General features: G+C 44.6%; 1 protein-coding gene across 7 annotated transcripts; it reads right to left on the bottom strand.

Moving 5' to 3' along the window:
* Window positions 1-2,334: 2,334 nt before the first annotated feature.
* pigv (phosphatidylinositol glycan anchor biosynthesis, class V) lies at window positions 2,335-14,225 on the bottom strand. 7 transcript variants are annotated; one of them, XM_068011428.1, is made up of 4 exons: window positions 14,190-14,225; window positions 9,878-10,136; window positions 6,594-7,769; window positions 2,335-5,550 (listed from the first exon to the last, which is right to left on the bottom strand). In XM_068011428.1, exons 2-4 carry the CDS (start codon window positions 9,947-9,949, stop codon window positions 5,281-5,283), a joined length of 1,518 nt encoding a protein of 505 aa, XP_067867529.1. In that variant the 5' UTR covers window positions 9,950-10,136; window positions 14,190-14,225; the 3' UTR covers window positions 2,335-5,280. The 7 variants fall into 7 exon arrangements, with proteins under 7 accessions (XP_067867529.1, XP_067867528.1, XP_067867531.1 ...); XM_068011427.1 differs by having other exon boundaries at window positions 14,117-14,192; XM_068011430.1 differs by lacking the exon at window positions 14,190-14,225 and adding an exon at window positions 13,453-14,098.
* Window positions 14,226-16,355: the final 2,130 nt, after the last annotated feature.

Raw genomic sequence — 16,355 nt, 5'->3', positions numbered from 1 at the left:
CAAAAAGTCTAACAAGAAGCTCAGCCAGGGCAATGGCTTGCTCTAATTGATTGAATTATCTAAACTGGCTTCATTAGTATGGCAGTCAAGGCCATCCCCACACATTGACTTTGAAAGAAGCAACCCCCTACAAGTGTGAATGGGTATCCTGGGCATATAGAACCTTGAATTTCATTAGAAGATTCCAGAAAAACCTCATTAGAAACAAAGGGGATTGAAATGACCACGTGACCACCTGTTCATCTCTGAAGAAACTAGAAGTTTTGTTACACAGACAGAAGGCAAGCTGTAAGGGTGTTCAGCAGCAAAAGGCTGTGTGCTTCCCTTTCGATCTTTCTCTCTCCCCAGAAAAAAGCAAGGGTGAAAGCTGTCTGCGACTGGGGGACCCTCCATGCCTACTGACTGCTACAGCCAGCAACCAGGGGAAAATAGCCAACTACAGATTCTGCCTTCAGGAAACCCCTGAGCAAAGCAAGCCAGCCAAAGTACACTTTGACCAACAAAGAACTTCAAGAATACAGCTTCAGCCGAGGATTACTGGATCATCCACTTTTACAGACTGTGTTTAAGTTCCATTTATTCTGGACTTTAACCCAACCACCAAATTTATTTTCCCTTCTGTAGTCTATTTTTGTGTGTGTGAGATTCTCGTGTGAATGTGTGCGTGAATGTGTAGCATATCTTTAGTATTTTTTTAAATTGGGTTAGAGTGTTAAGTATAATCAACTTACCTCTTTCTTGTTTAAACTCAAGAAAACCTGTCCAATTGGTTCTTTCACAATCACAGTAAAGGAAAAAGGTAAAACACTCACGGAGGTGGTAAGCACAACCACTGTTTAAAAGGAATAAACTATGTTGAGATCAAATAAAAGGACGGGGCAAGAGGGGAGCCTGAGACAGCATCTCTCATGGATAAAATGTCACTTATTCACCAAAGCTAGTGACAAAATTAGATAAACACAATTACAAATAAAGAACACCCATCAATTCCTCCAATAAGGCTATTCTCTTAAATTCACATGTCTATATCGCAGTCCATCAATATCGATTCTGATTCAGCTCTGATAAGATAATTAACAAAAGCTTTTCTGCAGAAGGTTGAGCAGTTGTTACTGCACGTATTATTCTATTAAAAAATGTTGAGTCATTATCTGTAAGGTTGTACTCTAGACTAACCAATTTATGTCCAAGTCAAATCTCTCGCCTGTCAGCAAAGGTGCACTTTTAATGTAATGTAACTAAATGATAGACAACTTTCAAATGACATTGGCCACTCAGGTTATATGCCCTCAAACTGGATAGTAAATGATGCACAGTTACTGATCTTCGATATACTTATAAAATTGTTCTTTAATCCAATTCACAGCAAAAAAAAAATCAGTTAAAGACCGTTTCTAACATGGTTATTGAAACATGATAATTTTTTACTCTGGCTTCCCCAACATTTTTTTAAACTGCAAATGCAGCATCGATTGTGTTACAGAATCGTAGACAGTTCATCATAGACTCAGGTTTATTAAAACTAACCGTTACATTGTATTTACTAACTATTGTATATGGGTCAGCAGCATCCTGTTTTTGCCTTGTATTCATGGGGAACATACAATGCTGACTTCTGGAGATTCCTTGGATTTTCCTACCTGTTTTTCCCTCAATACAAGTTCTGGAACAATGTGATTTCAAATGTATAGCAGCGGAACTGCGACATTTATATAGAAGTACAATTTCAGCAACCTTCAACAGGTCACTAAGCTTGTGTCCCAAGTGGAAGTAACGCGTGCCAGAGCATAGAAATCAAGACATTCCCGAAGTGACTTTTGCCACTTTAAAATGAGTTTACATAACACAAGCCTTTAAACTTGTGTTTTAAAATAACCTAGCTGCTAGGTTAAAAGTTTGGAGCAGGGGTGCCCAACCTTTTTGCGTGGTGGGGGAGGAGAGGGGTTGGGGGCCACATTACAATTTTTGTCTTTCAAAGGGGGCAGAGAGACAATTTAGGAAAGATAAATTTATCGTACTGTGAATCAAAACAACAAATGTGCATTTTTTGAAGAACCTTTAAATGAAAAGACAAATTTATTGACTTACTTTCTCGTCACTATGTTTGACACTAATATAGTGAGATAACAGGCATTTTGTTACTTGCGCAAGTAGTCAATGTCTGCCCGCACACTTATTGTAGCAATGCAGAGTATTCCGGATAGATATCAATCTGTCAGAAGTGATCTTGATCACACTCTCACCCTGCTCTCTCTGTTTCTGCCTCCCTCTGTGTTGTTGTCCCCCCCCCCACACTGTTCCCCCTTCTCTGTGCCCTCTCTGTCTCCCCCTCTTGTCTCTGCTCTGTCTCTCCCCTCTATCACCCCTTTCTCTGCCTTCAGTCTCCTTCCCTTTCTCCACCCCCGCTCTCTCTCAAAGATGAAGGAATGAGCAATATATGTCCACATCAGGGTGGTGTGCATCTTGGAGGAGATCCTGGAGGTGGTGGTATTCCCGTGTGCCTGCTGCCCCTGTCCCGTTAGGTACTCATTATCAGATATTATTTACAGTTCTCTCTTCTCAGGTACTGTTGCTTTCTCCTTCAAATCTGATGTCATTACCTCTCTCCTCAAAAATATCAACCTTTGACCCCACCATCCTTGCAAACTACCATCCCATCTCCAACCTCCCTTTCCTCTCCAAAGTCCTTGAACAGGTTATCACCTCCCAAATCCGTGCCCACCTTTCTCATAACTCCATGCTTGAAGCCCTCCAATCAGGTTTCTGCCCCCATCACAGTACTGAAACTAATCTTGTCAAAGTCTCAAATGACATCCTAGTTGACCAAAGGTAAATTATCCCTCCTTGTTCTGTCTGCAAGCTTTGATATGGCTGACCATGAATATCTGCTAGAGCACCTCTCCATTGTCGTCCAGCTGGGCGGACTGCATTTGCATGGTTTCATTCTTACCCATTCAGTTGTACCCATAAAAACACTTGCAATGGCTTCTCTTCTCGTTACTGCACTATTACTTCTGATGTCCCCTCCAGGATATACCATTAGTCCCCTTCTATTTCTCATGAACAGGCTGCCCCTCCGCGATGTCATCTGAAAACACATCACTATCCACACGTACGCTGACAATACCCAGCTCTACCTCACCACCTCCTCTCTTTAACCCTCCACTGTCTCTAAATTGTTGGACTGCTTGTCCAACATCTCAAGGACAATTAGGGATAGGCAATAAATGCTGGCCTTGCCGGCGATGCTCACATCTCAGGTATGGGGGGAAAAAACGTACTGGATGAGCAGAAATTTCCTTCAAATAAATACTGCGAAGACAGAGCCATTTTCATCGGTTCCCCGCCACCAACTCTATTCCCTTGCCATTGACTCCATCCATGTCCGTGGCAACTGTCTGAGCCTGAGCAAGACTTTTCACAATATTGGTGTTATAACTGACCCTGAGACGAACTTCCTACCACACATCCACACCATCACGAAGACCGCCTATTCCCACCTCCGCAAAGAACTTAAGTAATTAACGTCAGTAGAGAAAACGTACTAGAGAAACTGATGGGAGCAAAAACTGACAAATCCCCTGGACCCAATGACCTCCATCTTAGGGTTCTAAAAGAGAGCAACTGCAGAAATAATGGATACAATGGTTATGATCTTCCAAAATTCCCCAGATTTTGGAATGGTCCCAGTGGATTGGAAGGTAGCAACTGTAACACCAGTATTCAAGAAACAAGGGAAATAGAAATCTGGGAGCCACAGGCCAGTTAGCCTGACATCAGTCGTCTGGAAATTGCTAGAATCCATTCTTAAGGATGTGTCAACAAAGCACTTCGAGAATCAAAAACCATGTTGACTCTGCCTAATCATATCATGAAAGTGAAATCGTGTTTGATAAATTCATTTGAGTTTTTTTTGAGAATGTATCTAGCAAGATAAAGGGGATGAAGTACATTCGGATTTCCAAAAGGCATTTGATAGGGTGCCAAATAAAACGTATTTACACAAGATAAGGGCTCATAGGGTTAGGGAGAATATATTAGCATGGATTCAGGATTGGTTAACAGACAGAAAGCAGAGAGTAGGGATAAATGGAGAATTTTCAAGTTCACAGACTGTAACTTAGTGGGGTACTGCAAAGAACAGTACTGAGGCCTCAGCTATTTACAATCTGTATCAATGAAGCGACCAAGAGTAATGCAAGTTTGCTGATGATACAAAGCTGGGACAGCATGCTGTGAGAATGACACACAGGCTGCAAAGGGATAAATAGACAGGTTAAGTGAATGAGCAGTAAGGTGGCAGATGAAGCATAATGTGGGGAAATGTGAAGGGTTATTCACTTTGGGAAGAAGAATATAAAATCAGAATATTTTTTAAATGGTGAGAAACTTTTAAATGTTGGTACTCAGACAGATTTGGGTGTCCTTATACAAGAAACACAGGAAGTTAGCAAGCAGGTACAGCAAGCAATTAGGAAGGCAAACAGCACACTGGCATTATTGCTAGAAGGTTGGTATACAAAAGTAAGGAAGTCTTGCTATAATTGTACAGGGCTTTGGTGAGACCACAGCAGTCGTACTATAGAGTTTTGGGTTCCTTATCTAAGGAAGGATATACCTGCCTTGGAGACAGTGCAGCAAAGGTTCACTACACTGATTCGGGGGATGACAAAGTTGTCCCATGATGAGAGATTGAGTAGGATGGGCCGATACTCTCTGGAATTCAGAAGAATGAGAGGTGATTGAACTCAAACGCATAAGATTCTGAGGGGGCTGATGCTGAGAGGTTGTTTCCCTGGCTGGAGAGTCCAGAACTTGGGGGGTGGTGTGGGAAAGAATGACATAGTCTCAGGGTAAAGGATCAATCATTTAAGACTGAGATGAGGAGAAATTTCTTCATTCAGAGAGTTGTGAATCTTAGGAATTCTCTACCCCAGAAGACTGTAGCTGCTCAGTCATTGAGTATATTCAAGGCTGGGATAGATTTTTGGACTCTAGGGAATTCAAGGGATGTGGGGATCGGATAGAAAAGTGGAGCTGAGGTCGACAGAGCAGCCATGATTTTATTGTCTGTCGGAGCAAGCTCCATGGGCCTTATGGCCCACTCCTGATCCTAATTCTTATCTTATGTTCACCCCCACCTCAATCCCGACCTTACCACAGCACACCCCATGCCAGGAAAACATGGGTGACACTGAAGAGGGAGGGACCTGTCTTACAAATACAGTGGGGCAACAGGTGGGGAAGTCCTGGGGAACAGTAAGTCAGCTTCTCCAGGGATCAAGTCCATGGGAGAAAGTTACAATGCAGAGCGAGTCCAAGGAACCAGTACAGTAAGAAATATCCGAGAATGCAGCGCGCAGTTAGACTGCAGCCACTCCAGTCCCGCAGCAGAGCAGTAACCTGATTTCTGGGAAAGATCCCAAACTTGTAGGGATAAGGTGAGGTAGCAGAGTTCTGAGCCAATGGTCTAGACTCCGTTTCGCAGAGCAGGTGGGCAGAAAACCAGTATAGGATGGGTGAGGAGGAGGCTAGAAACCTGGTGACAACCTGCACAGAAAGTAAGAGCATTACCAGTTATTTTACATCTTCAAGCAAAAAAACATATTTAAACAAAAGCAAAACACTGCAGATGCTGGAAATCTGAAATAAAAACAGAAAATTCTGGAAATACTCAGCAGGTTAGGCAACATCTGTGGAGAGAGAAACAGAGTTAACATTTCAGGTCGATGACCGATTGTCACACATTTAAATCTGCCCTCACTTAAGTCACTCCCAGATCAATAGCAAGTGGTTTTGCTGTCAGTCCCATGACGTTCAGTAGAGATCTCTGCCTCCAAAGAGAGCTGCAATTCTGTGACTAAACTAAACACCATGTCACTAGTAGTCAGCTCTCTTTACACAGGTTAGAATGCATAATTCTGTCACAAAACATTATGAAAGCAGAGTCCATGAATTCTTTTAAAGGAGAATTAACTGCTTGAAAAATGTGGTGTTTTGGGACCAAGCAGGACAGTGGGATTAGACTTGGTGAGATATTAAAGGGTATAGGGACTAATCAGAATGGGATTAGACTGGGGGTAATTAAAAGGTGTGGGGAGTGAGCAGGAGAATGGGATTAGACTGGGTATGACATTAAAGGGCTTGGACAGTGAACAGGGGAGTGAACAGGAGAGTGGGATTAGACTGGGTGGGATATTAAAGAGCTTGAGGAGTGAGGAGGAGAATGGGATTAGACAGGATGGGATATTAAAGGTCGTGAGGAGGAGAATGGGATTAGACAGGATGGGATATTAAAGGTCGTGAGGAGGAGAATGGGATTAGACAGGATGGGATATTTAAGGGCTTGGGGAGTGGGCAGGACAGTGGGGTGCGACTGGGTGGGACATGAAAGGGAATGGCGAATGAACAGAAGAGTGGGATTTGACTGGGTGGGACATTAAAGGGTGTGAATGGTGAGTGGGAGAGTGGAATTTGACTGGGTGGGATGTTAAAGGGTGTGGGCAGCGAATGGGAGAGTGGGATTAGACTAGGTGGGAGCGACCAATCACTCCACATACCTGTTGTTTATCATCCTCTCACACAGTTCTCACCTGTATGTGCATGAAGCAAATGCCAAATGCTAGCAGTGCTGTCGCGTGAACGATATAGACAAACACTCGGTGTCTATGGAAGCCAGATAGTGGTTTGTTGTCCCTTTCAGTCTCTTCCTTCAGCTTTCTGCACACCAAACCCAGTTGTACGCAATACCAGGGATCAGCAAGCACATACTGCCAGGCTGCCCACACTCCCAAAGCCACAACTGGAAAGGCCAGCAGGAAGTTGGGCAACTGGCAGAATTGGTAATATCTCAAGAAGCCCACATTCCAGTACGTCTCCTGAATGTAAGAGTATATGATGGGGTACTGGTGATGGCACCAGCTGGGCAGAACACCTTCCTTATCAGGGACACGATAGCCCTTGTCCCTGGCCAGCTGCAGCAGAGGCTGAGGAATGTCCAGGGCTGGATTCAGAGTTGATTTACAGAACGTCAAGTATCCATAATACTGAAAGAGTACAAAGGGCAGCACAATCACCACAGTTCCTGCAGCCACTAAAAGTGCAGATCCAAGGACGAGATTCAACCACGACTTATGCAAGCCCTTTTCTGTAACCTTTAGCTCATACCTTATATACAAAGAGCAATGCTTCAGCTGGGAGTAAAGCAGAAATCCTGCATTTACAATCCCATTGGAGCGAGCTGCTGTTGACAAGGCAAACAGAATGCAACTGGTCAGAGGCTGCCCCTTCTCCAGGTGCAGCATTCCAGTGAAGGCCAGTAGCACAAACATGCTTTCGGAATAAGCTGCAGACATGAAGACACTGGCCGGAGTCAGGCAGAAGAGGAGGCTGGAGAGAGAGGCCAGCCTGCGATCCCGGAGCACAGCGACACCCAGTTGGTACAGAACGACTGCTGACAGAACGAAGATTAGAGTGTTCAGCAGCATTGCTGCAAGCAGCAGCCGACTGTGGAGATTCAGCAGCCATCGGAGGGGTCTGAGCACTGTCTCCGCCAAGGCCCGGAGGCTCGCTGGAAACAATGGCAGAAAAGCAAAGCTCTGCTCGTAGACGTACCCAAATTCCGCTATAAACAGGAAGTGCTGTGCGTCCCAGCGAGAGAAACCGCTGAACAGGATCTCCAGCAACATGTCACCGACGCTCAGACTGTGCAGTTGGGGTGCTCGGAATGCATCTGCTCTATGGTCAGGAATCAGAGAATTAAACACCACCTGGAAAAGGATCAATGAAACAAGTAAATCCAGCATAAATCTACCCATAAAACTGTGTCAAACACAGAACTGACTGTAGGATAGTAAGTATCTTAAAGCATGTGTGTAGCCCCTTCAATGTGACTGCTTGAAAAATCACATCAGGAACAAGTGCCTCTGAAGGAGACACATTTTTAATCAATTAAAAGTGTTAATTACTTGAAAATTAGATTAGGAAAAAATAGCTGATCATAAAAGGAGCAAATTGGAATTTTTTTCAGTTCAAACCACACAGGACAGGAAGCTCCTGGTTTGGAGCCAGTCAGTGCTGTCAGAGTAGCTCTCCGCAGAAGCAGGGCCAAGGAATTACAGCTCAGGAGCCTGGGTACAGTTTCACAGTGCGTGTCAGCACTTTCAGGACCATTACCCAGTGAGAGTCAGCACCCTCGGGAGCTGGACCCCAGTGAGTGTCAGCACCCTCGGGAGCTGGACCCCAGTGAGGGTCAGCACCCTCGGGAGCTGGACACCAGTGAGGGTCAGCACCCTCGGGAGCTGGACACCAGTGAGGGTCAGCACCCTCGGGAGCTGGACCCCAGTGAGGGTCAGCACCCTCGGGAGCTGGACCCCAGTGAGGGTCAGCACACTCGGGAGCTGGACCCCAGTGAGGGTCAGCACACTCGGGAGCTGGACCCCAGTGAGAGTCAGCATCCTCGGGAGCTGGACCCCAGTGAGAGTCAGCACCCTCGGGAGCTGCACCCCAGTGAGAGTCAGCACCCTCGGGAGCTGCACCCCAGTGTCAGCATCCTCAGGACCAGTAGGTACCCCAGAGACAGTCAGCACCCTCAGGAACTGTACAACAATGCACATTTCTACTGTGCATTTAACATAGCAAAACATCCCAGGAGCATTATCAAACAAAAGTTTGACACTGAGCCACATAAGGAGATAGTAGGACAGGTGACCAAAAGTTTGGCTAAATAAACAGGATTTAAGAAGCACAATAGAGGAGGGGAGAGAGGCAGAGGGGTCTAGGGAGGGAATTCCAAAGCTCAAGGCATAGGCAGCAGAAGGCATAGTCGCCAACAGTGGAACAATGAAAATCGGGGATGCGCAGGACAGAATTGGAAAATCGCAGAGATCTCTGTTTAAAAATAAGGGGTCGCCCATTTAAGACAGAGATGTGAAGAAATTGTTTCTCTCAAAGGGTCGTGAGTCTTTGGAATTCTCCCTCAAAATGTGGTGGAAGCAGAGTCTTTGAATATTTTTAAAGTTGAGGTAGGTAGATTCTTGATAAGCAAGGGGGAGAAAGGTTATCGGGGGTAGGTGGAAATGTGGAGTAATCAGTTCAGCCATGAACTTATTGAATGGCAGAGCAAGCTCGAGGGGCTGAGTGGCCTACTTCTGCTTTTAATTTGTATGTTTGTATCTCGGAGGGTTGTGAGGCTGGAGAAGACTATAGAGATAGGGAGAGGCAAAGCCATTGAGGGATTTAAAAACAAGGATGAGCATTTTAAAATCAAAGTGTTTCTGGACCGGGAGCCAAAGTAAGTCAGTCAGCAACGGTGTGCCGAAGAGAAACCATTGCAGGTGATTCTCTGGCAATCACTGGAGAGAGATAGGAATGGGTCCAGGCGAGGGTTGAAGTGCCCAGCTGGACATGAGAGGGATTGGAGGAGGATGATATGCTCAACTGTGTCAAAGGGTGCATGCAGGTCAGAAGGACAAAGAAGGATAGTTTACCACAGTCAAAGTAACATAGGATGCCATTTCTGATTTTGATAAGGACCGTTTCAGTATCGTGGCAGGGGCAGGCAGAAACCTGATTGTAGGAATTCAAGTATGGAAAGGTAGGCATGGAAGTGACATGTGTATGAGTTTCTCAGGCCCTGTACTGAACGGACAGGAGTGGGAACTAATGTAACTCATGGACAGCTGCTAAACCAGGACCCTGTCAACACGGCCAGCATCCAGGGGGCAGTGCCTGGGAAGAATCCTACATTTTAGGGGCAGGAAAAGAACACAGCCTATATTGTATATGAGAGCATTTTCACTTCTCCTTGAAGTATTCTTTTAATCAATGAAATTGTGATGCTGATTGGAACTGTATGAGGAGTGAAAGAGAGACTGACCTGGAAAACTATGGCCAGTATCCTGGAACAAAGGGCAAAGTGCACGATCGACTGGAGGTCAGATGCTGCCATGCTCCTGGTGCAGATCTCCGATCAGATCGCAGCACTGATCCTCTGCACAGTGACAGCAAACAACTCCTGTAATCTCACGATTCCTGAAATTGGATTATAGAGTGTTGATGGGAACATCCCCGAACCAATTCACAACAGGACGTGTTGGAAACAGTAAATACTGGCAATACAGTCCGTCAGTCAGGATCTAAAACAGAGAGAAGTTACAGTGTCAGATAGAAAAATTTAAAAATGCACCAGTGCATGAGGCCTGCTTCCTCCCATAGACAGTGGCTGATTCATACTCTCTCTAACCTCCCCTGACCTTCTGCAACCCCCCCACCAAGCCCTCCGCAACTCTCCCCTAGTCAGTGTCTCCCTCTGCTATAAGAATAATTTCAGATGCTCCATCTCTCCATGTTACCCGAAGTCCCACAACCCTGGTGTAATCCAGGTAAACCTCCTTTGTACTCTCCCTCCAGCTCCTTGATATCCTTCCTGAAGTGTGGTGCCCAGAATTGTAGACAATACTCCAGTTGAGGCCTAACCAGTGATTAGAAAAGGTTAAGCATGACCTTCTTGTTTCTGTATTCAATTATCCTATTTACAAAACCAAGTGTCCCAAATGCTTTCCCTTAACCACCTTATTAACTTGCCCTGCCACCTTCAAAGATTTGTGAATATGCACCCCCAGGTGCCTCTGCTCTTGCAGCCCCCCCTCAAAATAGTACAATTTAGATTATACTACTTCTCGGTTATTTCTCCCAAAGTCAGCACTTCAGTCTTATCTGCATTAAACTGCATCTGCCACAGGTCTGCCCATTGGACCAGTTTATGTCCCCCGATGTCTGCTATCATCAAGCTCACAATTTACTACATTGCCAAGTTTTATATCATCCACAAACTTCAAAATTGTACTCCCCATACCTTAGTCCAGGTGATTTATATAAAACAAGAAAATCAATGGTCCTCATACTGACCCCTGGGGCACCCCATTGCATACCTCTCTCCAGTTAGTAAAACATCCGTTCACCATTTCTTTGTCTCCTATCCCTTACCCAAGTTACCACCGCCTCTTTATTACTATGTACTCCTATTTTCCAAATAAATCTGTTATGAGGTACTTTATCTTCTGAAAGTCCATATATACATCTACTAGAGTACCTTCATTAACCCTCTTTTACTTCATCAAAGAATTCAGTCAGGTCAGTTAGACACGAATTACCTTTAACAAATCTGTACTGGTCATCCCTTATTAATCTACGATTCTTCAAATCATAATTAATTTTGTCCTTGACAATGATAGTTTTCCCACCATTGATGTTACGTTTCATGTTACCTACTGATCTTTTCATACTCTCTTTGCTCTTGTATCTTTTTTCAATTTCCTTGTTCTGCCCGGTTTTCGACTGTATTCTGCACCTGACATAAACCTTTTTCTGTTTCATTTTCAGCTGTGTTTCCTTTGTCATCGAGGGAACTCTAGTTTTGGTGCCCCCTCTTTCCTCCTTATGGAAATATACTACCAAGCTATCTCTGCCTTGAAGGCCTGATGAAAGGGTTTGATAGAGCAGATGTACAAAAGATGTTTCCACTAATCCAAAACTAAGGGCCATAAATATAAGATTGTCATTCTTAAATCCAATATGGAATTCAAGGGAAACTTTTGACAGAGTGGTTTGAATGTGGTACTCGCTACCACAAGTAGTTGAAGCAAATAGCATAAGAACATTTAAGGAGAAGCTAGATAAATATATGAGGGAGAAAGGAATAGTAGGATCTAATGATAGGATTAGATAAAGAGCGATAGAAGGTTCGCAAGGAGCACAAACATTATCATGGAACAGTTGGGCCAAATGGCCTGTTTCTGTGCTGTAAATTGTTATTCTTTCTTTCTTTTGGGCCTCCTTATCTCGAGAGACAATGGATACGCGCCTGGAGGTGGTCAGTGGTTTGTGAAGCAGCACCTGGACTGGCTATAAAGGCCAATTCTAGAGTGACAGGCTCTTCCACAGGTGCTGCAGAGAAATTTGATTGTCGGGGCTGTTGCACAGTTGGCTCTCCCCTTGCGCCTCTGTCTTTTTTCCTGCCAACTACTAAGTCTCTTCGACTCGCCACATTTTAGCCCTGTCTTTATGGCTGCCCGCCAGCCATAGTAGGATCTAATGATAGGATTAGATAAAGAGCGATAGAAGGTTCGCAAGGAGCACAACATTAGCATGGAACAGTTGGGCCAAATGGCCTGTTTCTGTGCTGTAAATTGTTATATCTGCCGTGAATCCCCAGGAGCATCAGTATTTGTAAGATCTCTGCCTGTGAGTTTCAATATTTGTAGGATCTCTACATGTCAATGATTTGTCGGGTCTCTGTGCGCCTGTGAGACAACATTTGTCGGGTCTCTGCGTGTGCATCAATATTTCTAGGAAGCCTCCCATTACAGTAAAGCTTGAAAAGCACTGGGTCTAAACCAATGTCCTTTCCAGCCAAATTTGAGCTGTTATCTATGAAAGCTGTGGCCTTTTTGAACTTATTGCAGCTAGGTTCTAATCTGTAGATAACACAAATGTTACCAAAGGTAAATCAGACAAGGATATGTAGGAGCTTGCTGTGCACAAATTCAATGTGTCCTTACATTACAAGTGATATATTTCACCAGTACTTTATTGGCTGTAGTTCTGAGCACTACACTCTAGGAAGGATGCCAAAGCCTTGGAAAGGGTGCAGAAGATATTTACTAAGAATAGTACCAGAATGCAGTGCTTCAGTTACTTGGAGTGACTAGATTATTCTCCTTAGAACAGAGAAGGCTAAGGGGGGATTTTTTCAAAATTATGAACGGTTTTGAAACTGTTTTTAGCTGCATAAGGTTTTAGTAACCAGAGGACACATATTTAAGGTAATTGGTAAAAGAACCACAGAGAGGAGATGAGGAGAATTTTTTATGCAGCGAGTTGTGATCTGGAATGCACTGCCTGTAAAGGTGGTGGAAGTCAATTCAATAATAATCTTCAAAAGCGAATTGGATAAATACTTGAAAAGGAAAAATTTGCTGGGCTAAGGGGAAAGAGCAGGGGGAGAAGAACTAATTCAATAGCTCTTTCAATGAGCCGATACAGGCACAATGGGCCAAATGGCCGTATCCCTTTGTGTTGTATCATTCTTTGATTCTAAAGCACTCTTGTAAGGCACTTATAAATGCAAGTATATTTCTTTCCATTTGCAGCTCAATCTCATACTGATATCTGCTGCCTCAAAGTCCAGAATGGGAGCTTTTCAATCTCCACAATAACAACTTGCATTAATGTTGTGCCTTTAACATAGTAAAATGTCCCAGCATAACAACTGACTACAAAACCCTCCTGTCCTAGGAATAAAAATTCTTTGGTTTGATGATACAAATCTAGGCAGAGACCTGCAACCTCACCAGTTTGTAAGCAAGCACTGCCTCATTCAATCAGATTGCAGCTTGCACTTTCCCAACCCCAGTGAAGTGCTGCCTTTGGAACTAGACTCAAGTTACATACCCTTCTTGCCAGATTTAATTTTGGCAGAATTCTCATCTCTGAACAAGAAGGTTGTGGGTTCAAGCTCCAATCCAGTACTTGAGCAGTCTAGGCTTGCACTCCAGTGCAGTGCCAAGGAAGCGCAACACTTTCTGGCGGTAGTGCCAAAGGAGCACAGAACTGTCCTTGGGGGAGGGGAGAGCAGCTCCAAGTGAGCGCAGCACTCTGGGATGAGGAGCTTCAAGGGAGTGTAGCACTGTCTGCTGGGGGCTGGGGGAGTTTCAAGGGAATGCAGCACTGTCTGGGAGCGACAGTGCCAAGGGAGCGCAGCACTATCCAGGGAGGGGGTGGGCAGTGCCAAAGGATCGCAGCACTGACCCAGGGGCCTACCCTCGAAAGAGATGTTAAGCCGAGCCCCCTATTGCTGCTTCAATTTAAGTAAAAGATCCCATGGCACTATTTCAAAAGCAAATGGTTTTCCACGGGATCCTAGCCAACATTCCTCCCTCAAACACCACCAAAAACAGATGTATCATCTCACTAATCTTTCTGGAATGTTACTGTGAGCAACTAGGCAACCACAAATCACCAGATAACAGTAACTACACTTTGAAATAATTCTTTGTATATTAAGAGCTTTAGAATGTTTTAAAGTGAAGGGCAATAGATAAACATATGAACAGACTATTCGTCCCCTTCCTCCTCAAATTCGGCGGATGCCCAAGACCTGACCCGGCAGCCGATTCTCGCTCACTCACCGCCCACCGGAAAGCAGAGTCCCTGACCTTCTAATAACATCCGGGCGAAATGCCGCGAAGCCTAATGGGAATAGCTGATAGGCGGCTGTGCAGTGTGAAGGTGACGGATGCCATGTTTGATATTGGCAGGAATTCCACTAGGAGAAAGACAAGGGCGGAGTCCTGCCACTAGACCTCAGTGGCTCCCACCTCCTGTATCTTTGCTGTTCAATAGCACAACTGACTCAGGGGCAAAGACAGCAGCTGATACTAGAAACATAAATGAGATAAATGATCAGCGATTTTTTTCCTCCTGATATGGGTTGATGTAGGATTATTGATCCTCTTGCTTTTCGCCCACTAGCCAATTTGCGATTGAATGGCAGAGAAACGGTGATATAGAAGCATACAGGGCAAGTTAAAGCACATGATGATTACAAAAATCTTAATACTTTAGAAAGCCTCGAGGAGTATAGAAAGTGCAGGGGTGAAGTAAAAAAGGAAATTTGAAAAGCAAAGAGAGGACATGAAAAATTATTGGCAGGTAAAATCAAAGAAAACCCAAAGATGTTTCATCAGTACTTTAAGAGCAAGAGGATAAATAAGGAAAGGGTAGGGCCGATCAGAGATGCACCAGGGAACTTATGAGCGGATGCAGAAGATGTGGGCAGGGTTCTTAATGAGTTTTTTGTCTCTGTCATCACAGAGGAGAGGGATGGCACAGACATTGTGGTGAGGGAGGAGGAGTGTGAAATATTAGATATGATAAGCATAAAGAGAGAGGAAGTACTAGAGGGCCTGACATTATTGAAGGTGGATAAATCACCAGGGCTGGATGGATTGCATCCCAGGTTGTTAAAGGAAGCCAGGATGTGCTGAGGATCATCTTCAAATCCTCACTGGATACAGGCGAGGTGCCAGAGGATTGGAGGTCTGCGAACGTCATACCATTGTTTAAAAAAGGTGCGAGGGATAGGCCAAATAATTATAGACTGGTCAGTCTGACCTTGGTAGGGGGTAAATTATTAGAATCAATTCTGAGAGACAGGATAAACAGCCACTGAGAAAGACACGGATTAATCAGGGATAGTCAGCATGTATTTGTTAAGGGAAGATCATGTTCTTACTAACTTGAGTTTTTTGAGGAAGTAATAAGGAGGATTGATGAGGGTAGTGCAGTGGATGTGGTCTACTTGGATTTTAGTAAGACATTTGACAAGGCCCCGCATGGCAGATTGGTCAGAGAAATGAAAGCTCATGGGATTCAGGGGAATTTGGCAGGTTGGGTCCAAAATTGGCTCAGTGAGAGGAAACAAAAGGTAGTATTTGACAGATGTTTTTGCAAATGGAAAGCAGTTTCCAGTGGTGTTCCACAGGGCTGTGTTGGGTCCCTTGCTGTTTGTGGTACATATTAATGATTTGGACATAAACGTGGGAGGCATGATTGGGAAATTTGCTGATGACACAAAAATTGGCCGTGTAGTTGATAGCGAAGAGGATAGCTGTAGACTCCAGAATGATATCAGTGTTTTGGCAGAATGGGCGGAAAAGTGGCAAATGGAATTTAATCCAGAGAAGTGTGAGGTAATGCATTTGGGGATGGCAAACAAAGCGAGGGAATACACAATCAATGGGAGGATACTGAGAGAGGGAGAAGAAGTGAGACCTTGGAGTGCATGTCCACAGGTCCCTGAACCAACAAGAGGGAAATACATATTTGACCTCGTCCTCACCAATCTGTCTGCCGCAGATGCATCTGTCCATGACAGTATTGGTAGGAGTGACCACCGTACAGTCTTTGTGGAGATGTATCCCGCCTTCACATTGAGGATATCCTCCATCGTGTTGTGTGGCACTTCTTTTCTTTTGGGCCTCCTTATCTGGAGAGACAATGGATACGCGCCTGGAGGTGGTCAGTGGTTTGTGAAGCAGCGCCTGGACTGGCTATAAAGGCCGATTCTAGAGTGACAGGCTCTTCCACAGGTGCTGCAGAGAAATTTGTTTGTCGGGGCTGTTGCACAGTTGGCTCTCCCCTTGCTCCTCTGTCTTTTTTCCTGCCAACTACGAAGTCTCTTCGACTTGCCACATTTTAGCCCTGTCTTTATGGCTGCCCGCCAGCTCTGGCGAACGCCAGAACGTCCTCACCAATCTGTCTGCCGCAGATGCATCTGTCCATGACAGTATTGG

The sequence above is a fragment of the Heterodontus francisci genome, chromosome 31 (assembly GCF_036365525.1).
Source record: "Heterodontus francisci isolate sHetFra1 chromosome 31, sHetFra1.hap1, whole genome shotgun sequence".
NCBI classification, from domain to species: Eukaryota; Metazoa; Chordata; class Chondrichthyes; order Heterodontiformes; family Heterodontidae; genus Heterodontus; species Heterodontus francisci.
The sequence above is the reverse complement of the archived record's forward strand: the minus strand, read 5'-3'. Positions and strand labels throughout refer to the sequence as shown.

Coding starts and splice junctions, on each gene's coding strand:
- pigv (XM_068011428.1), bottom strand. CDS start 9,949: ATGGCAGCATCTGACCTCCAGTCGATCGTGCACTTTGCCCTTTGTTCC. Junction 7,770..9,877: donor TACTGGCCATAGTTTTCCAG/GTCAGTCTCTCT, acceptor ATCCTTTTCCAG/GTGGTGTTTAATTCTCTGAT. Junction 5,551..6,593: donor TTTGCTTCATGCACATACAG/GTGAGAACTGTG, acceptor CTTTCTGTGCAG/GTTGTCACCAGGTTTCTAGC.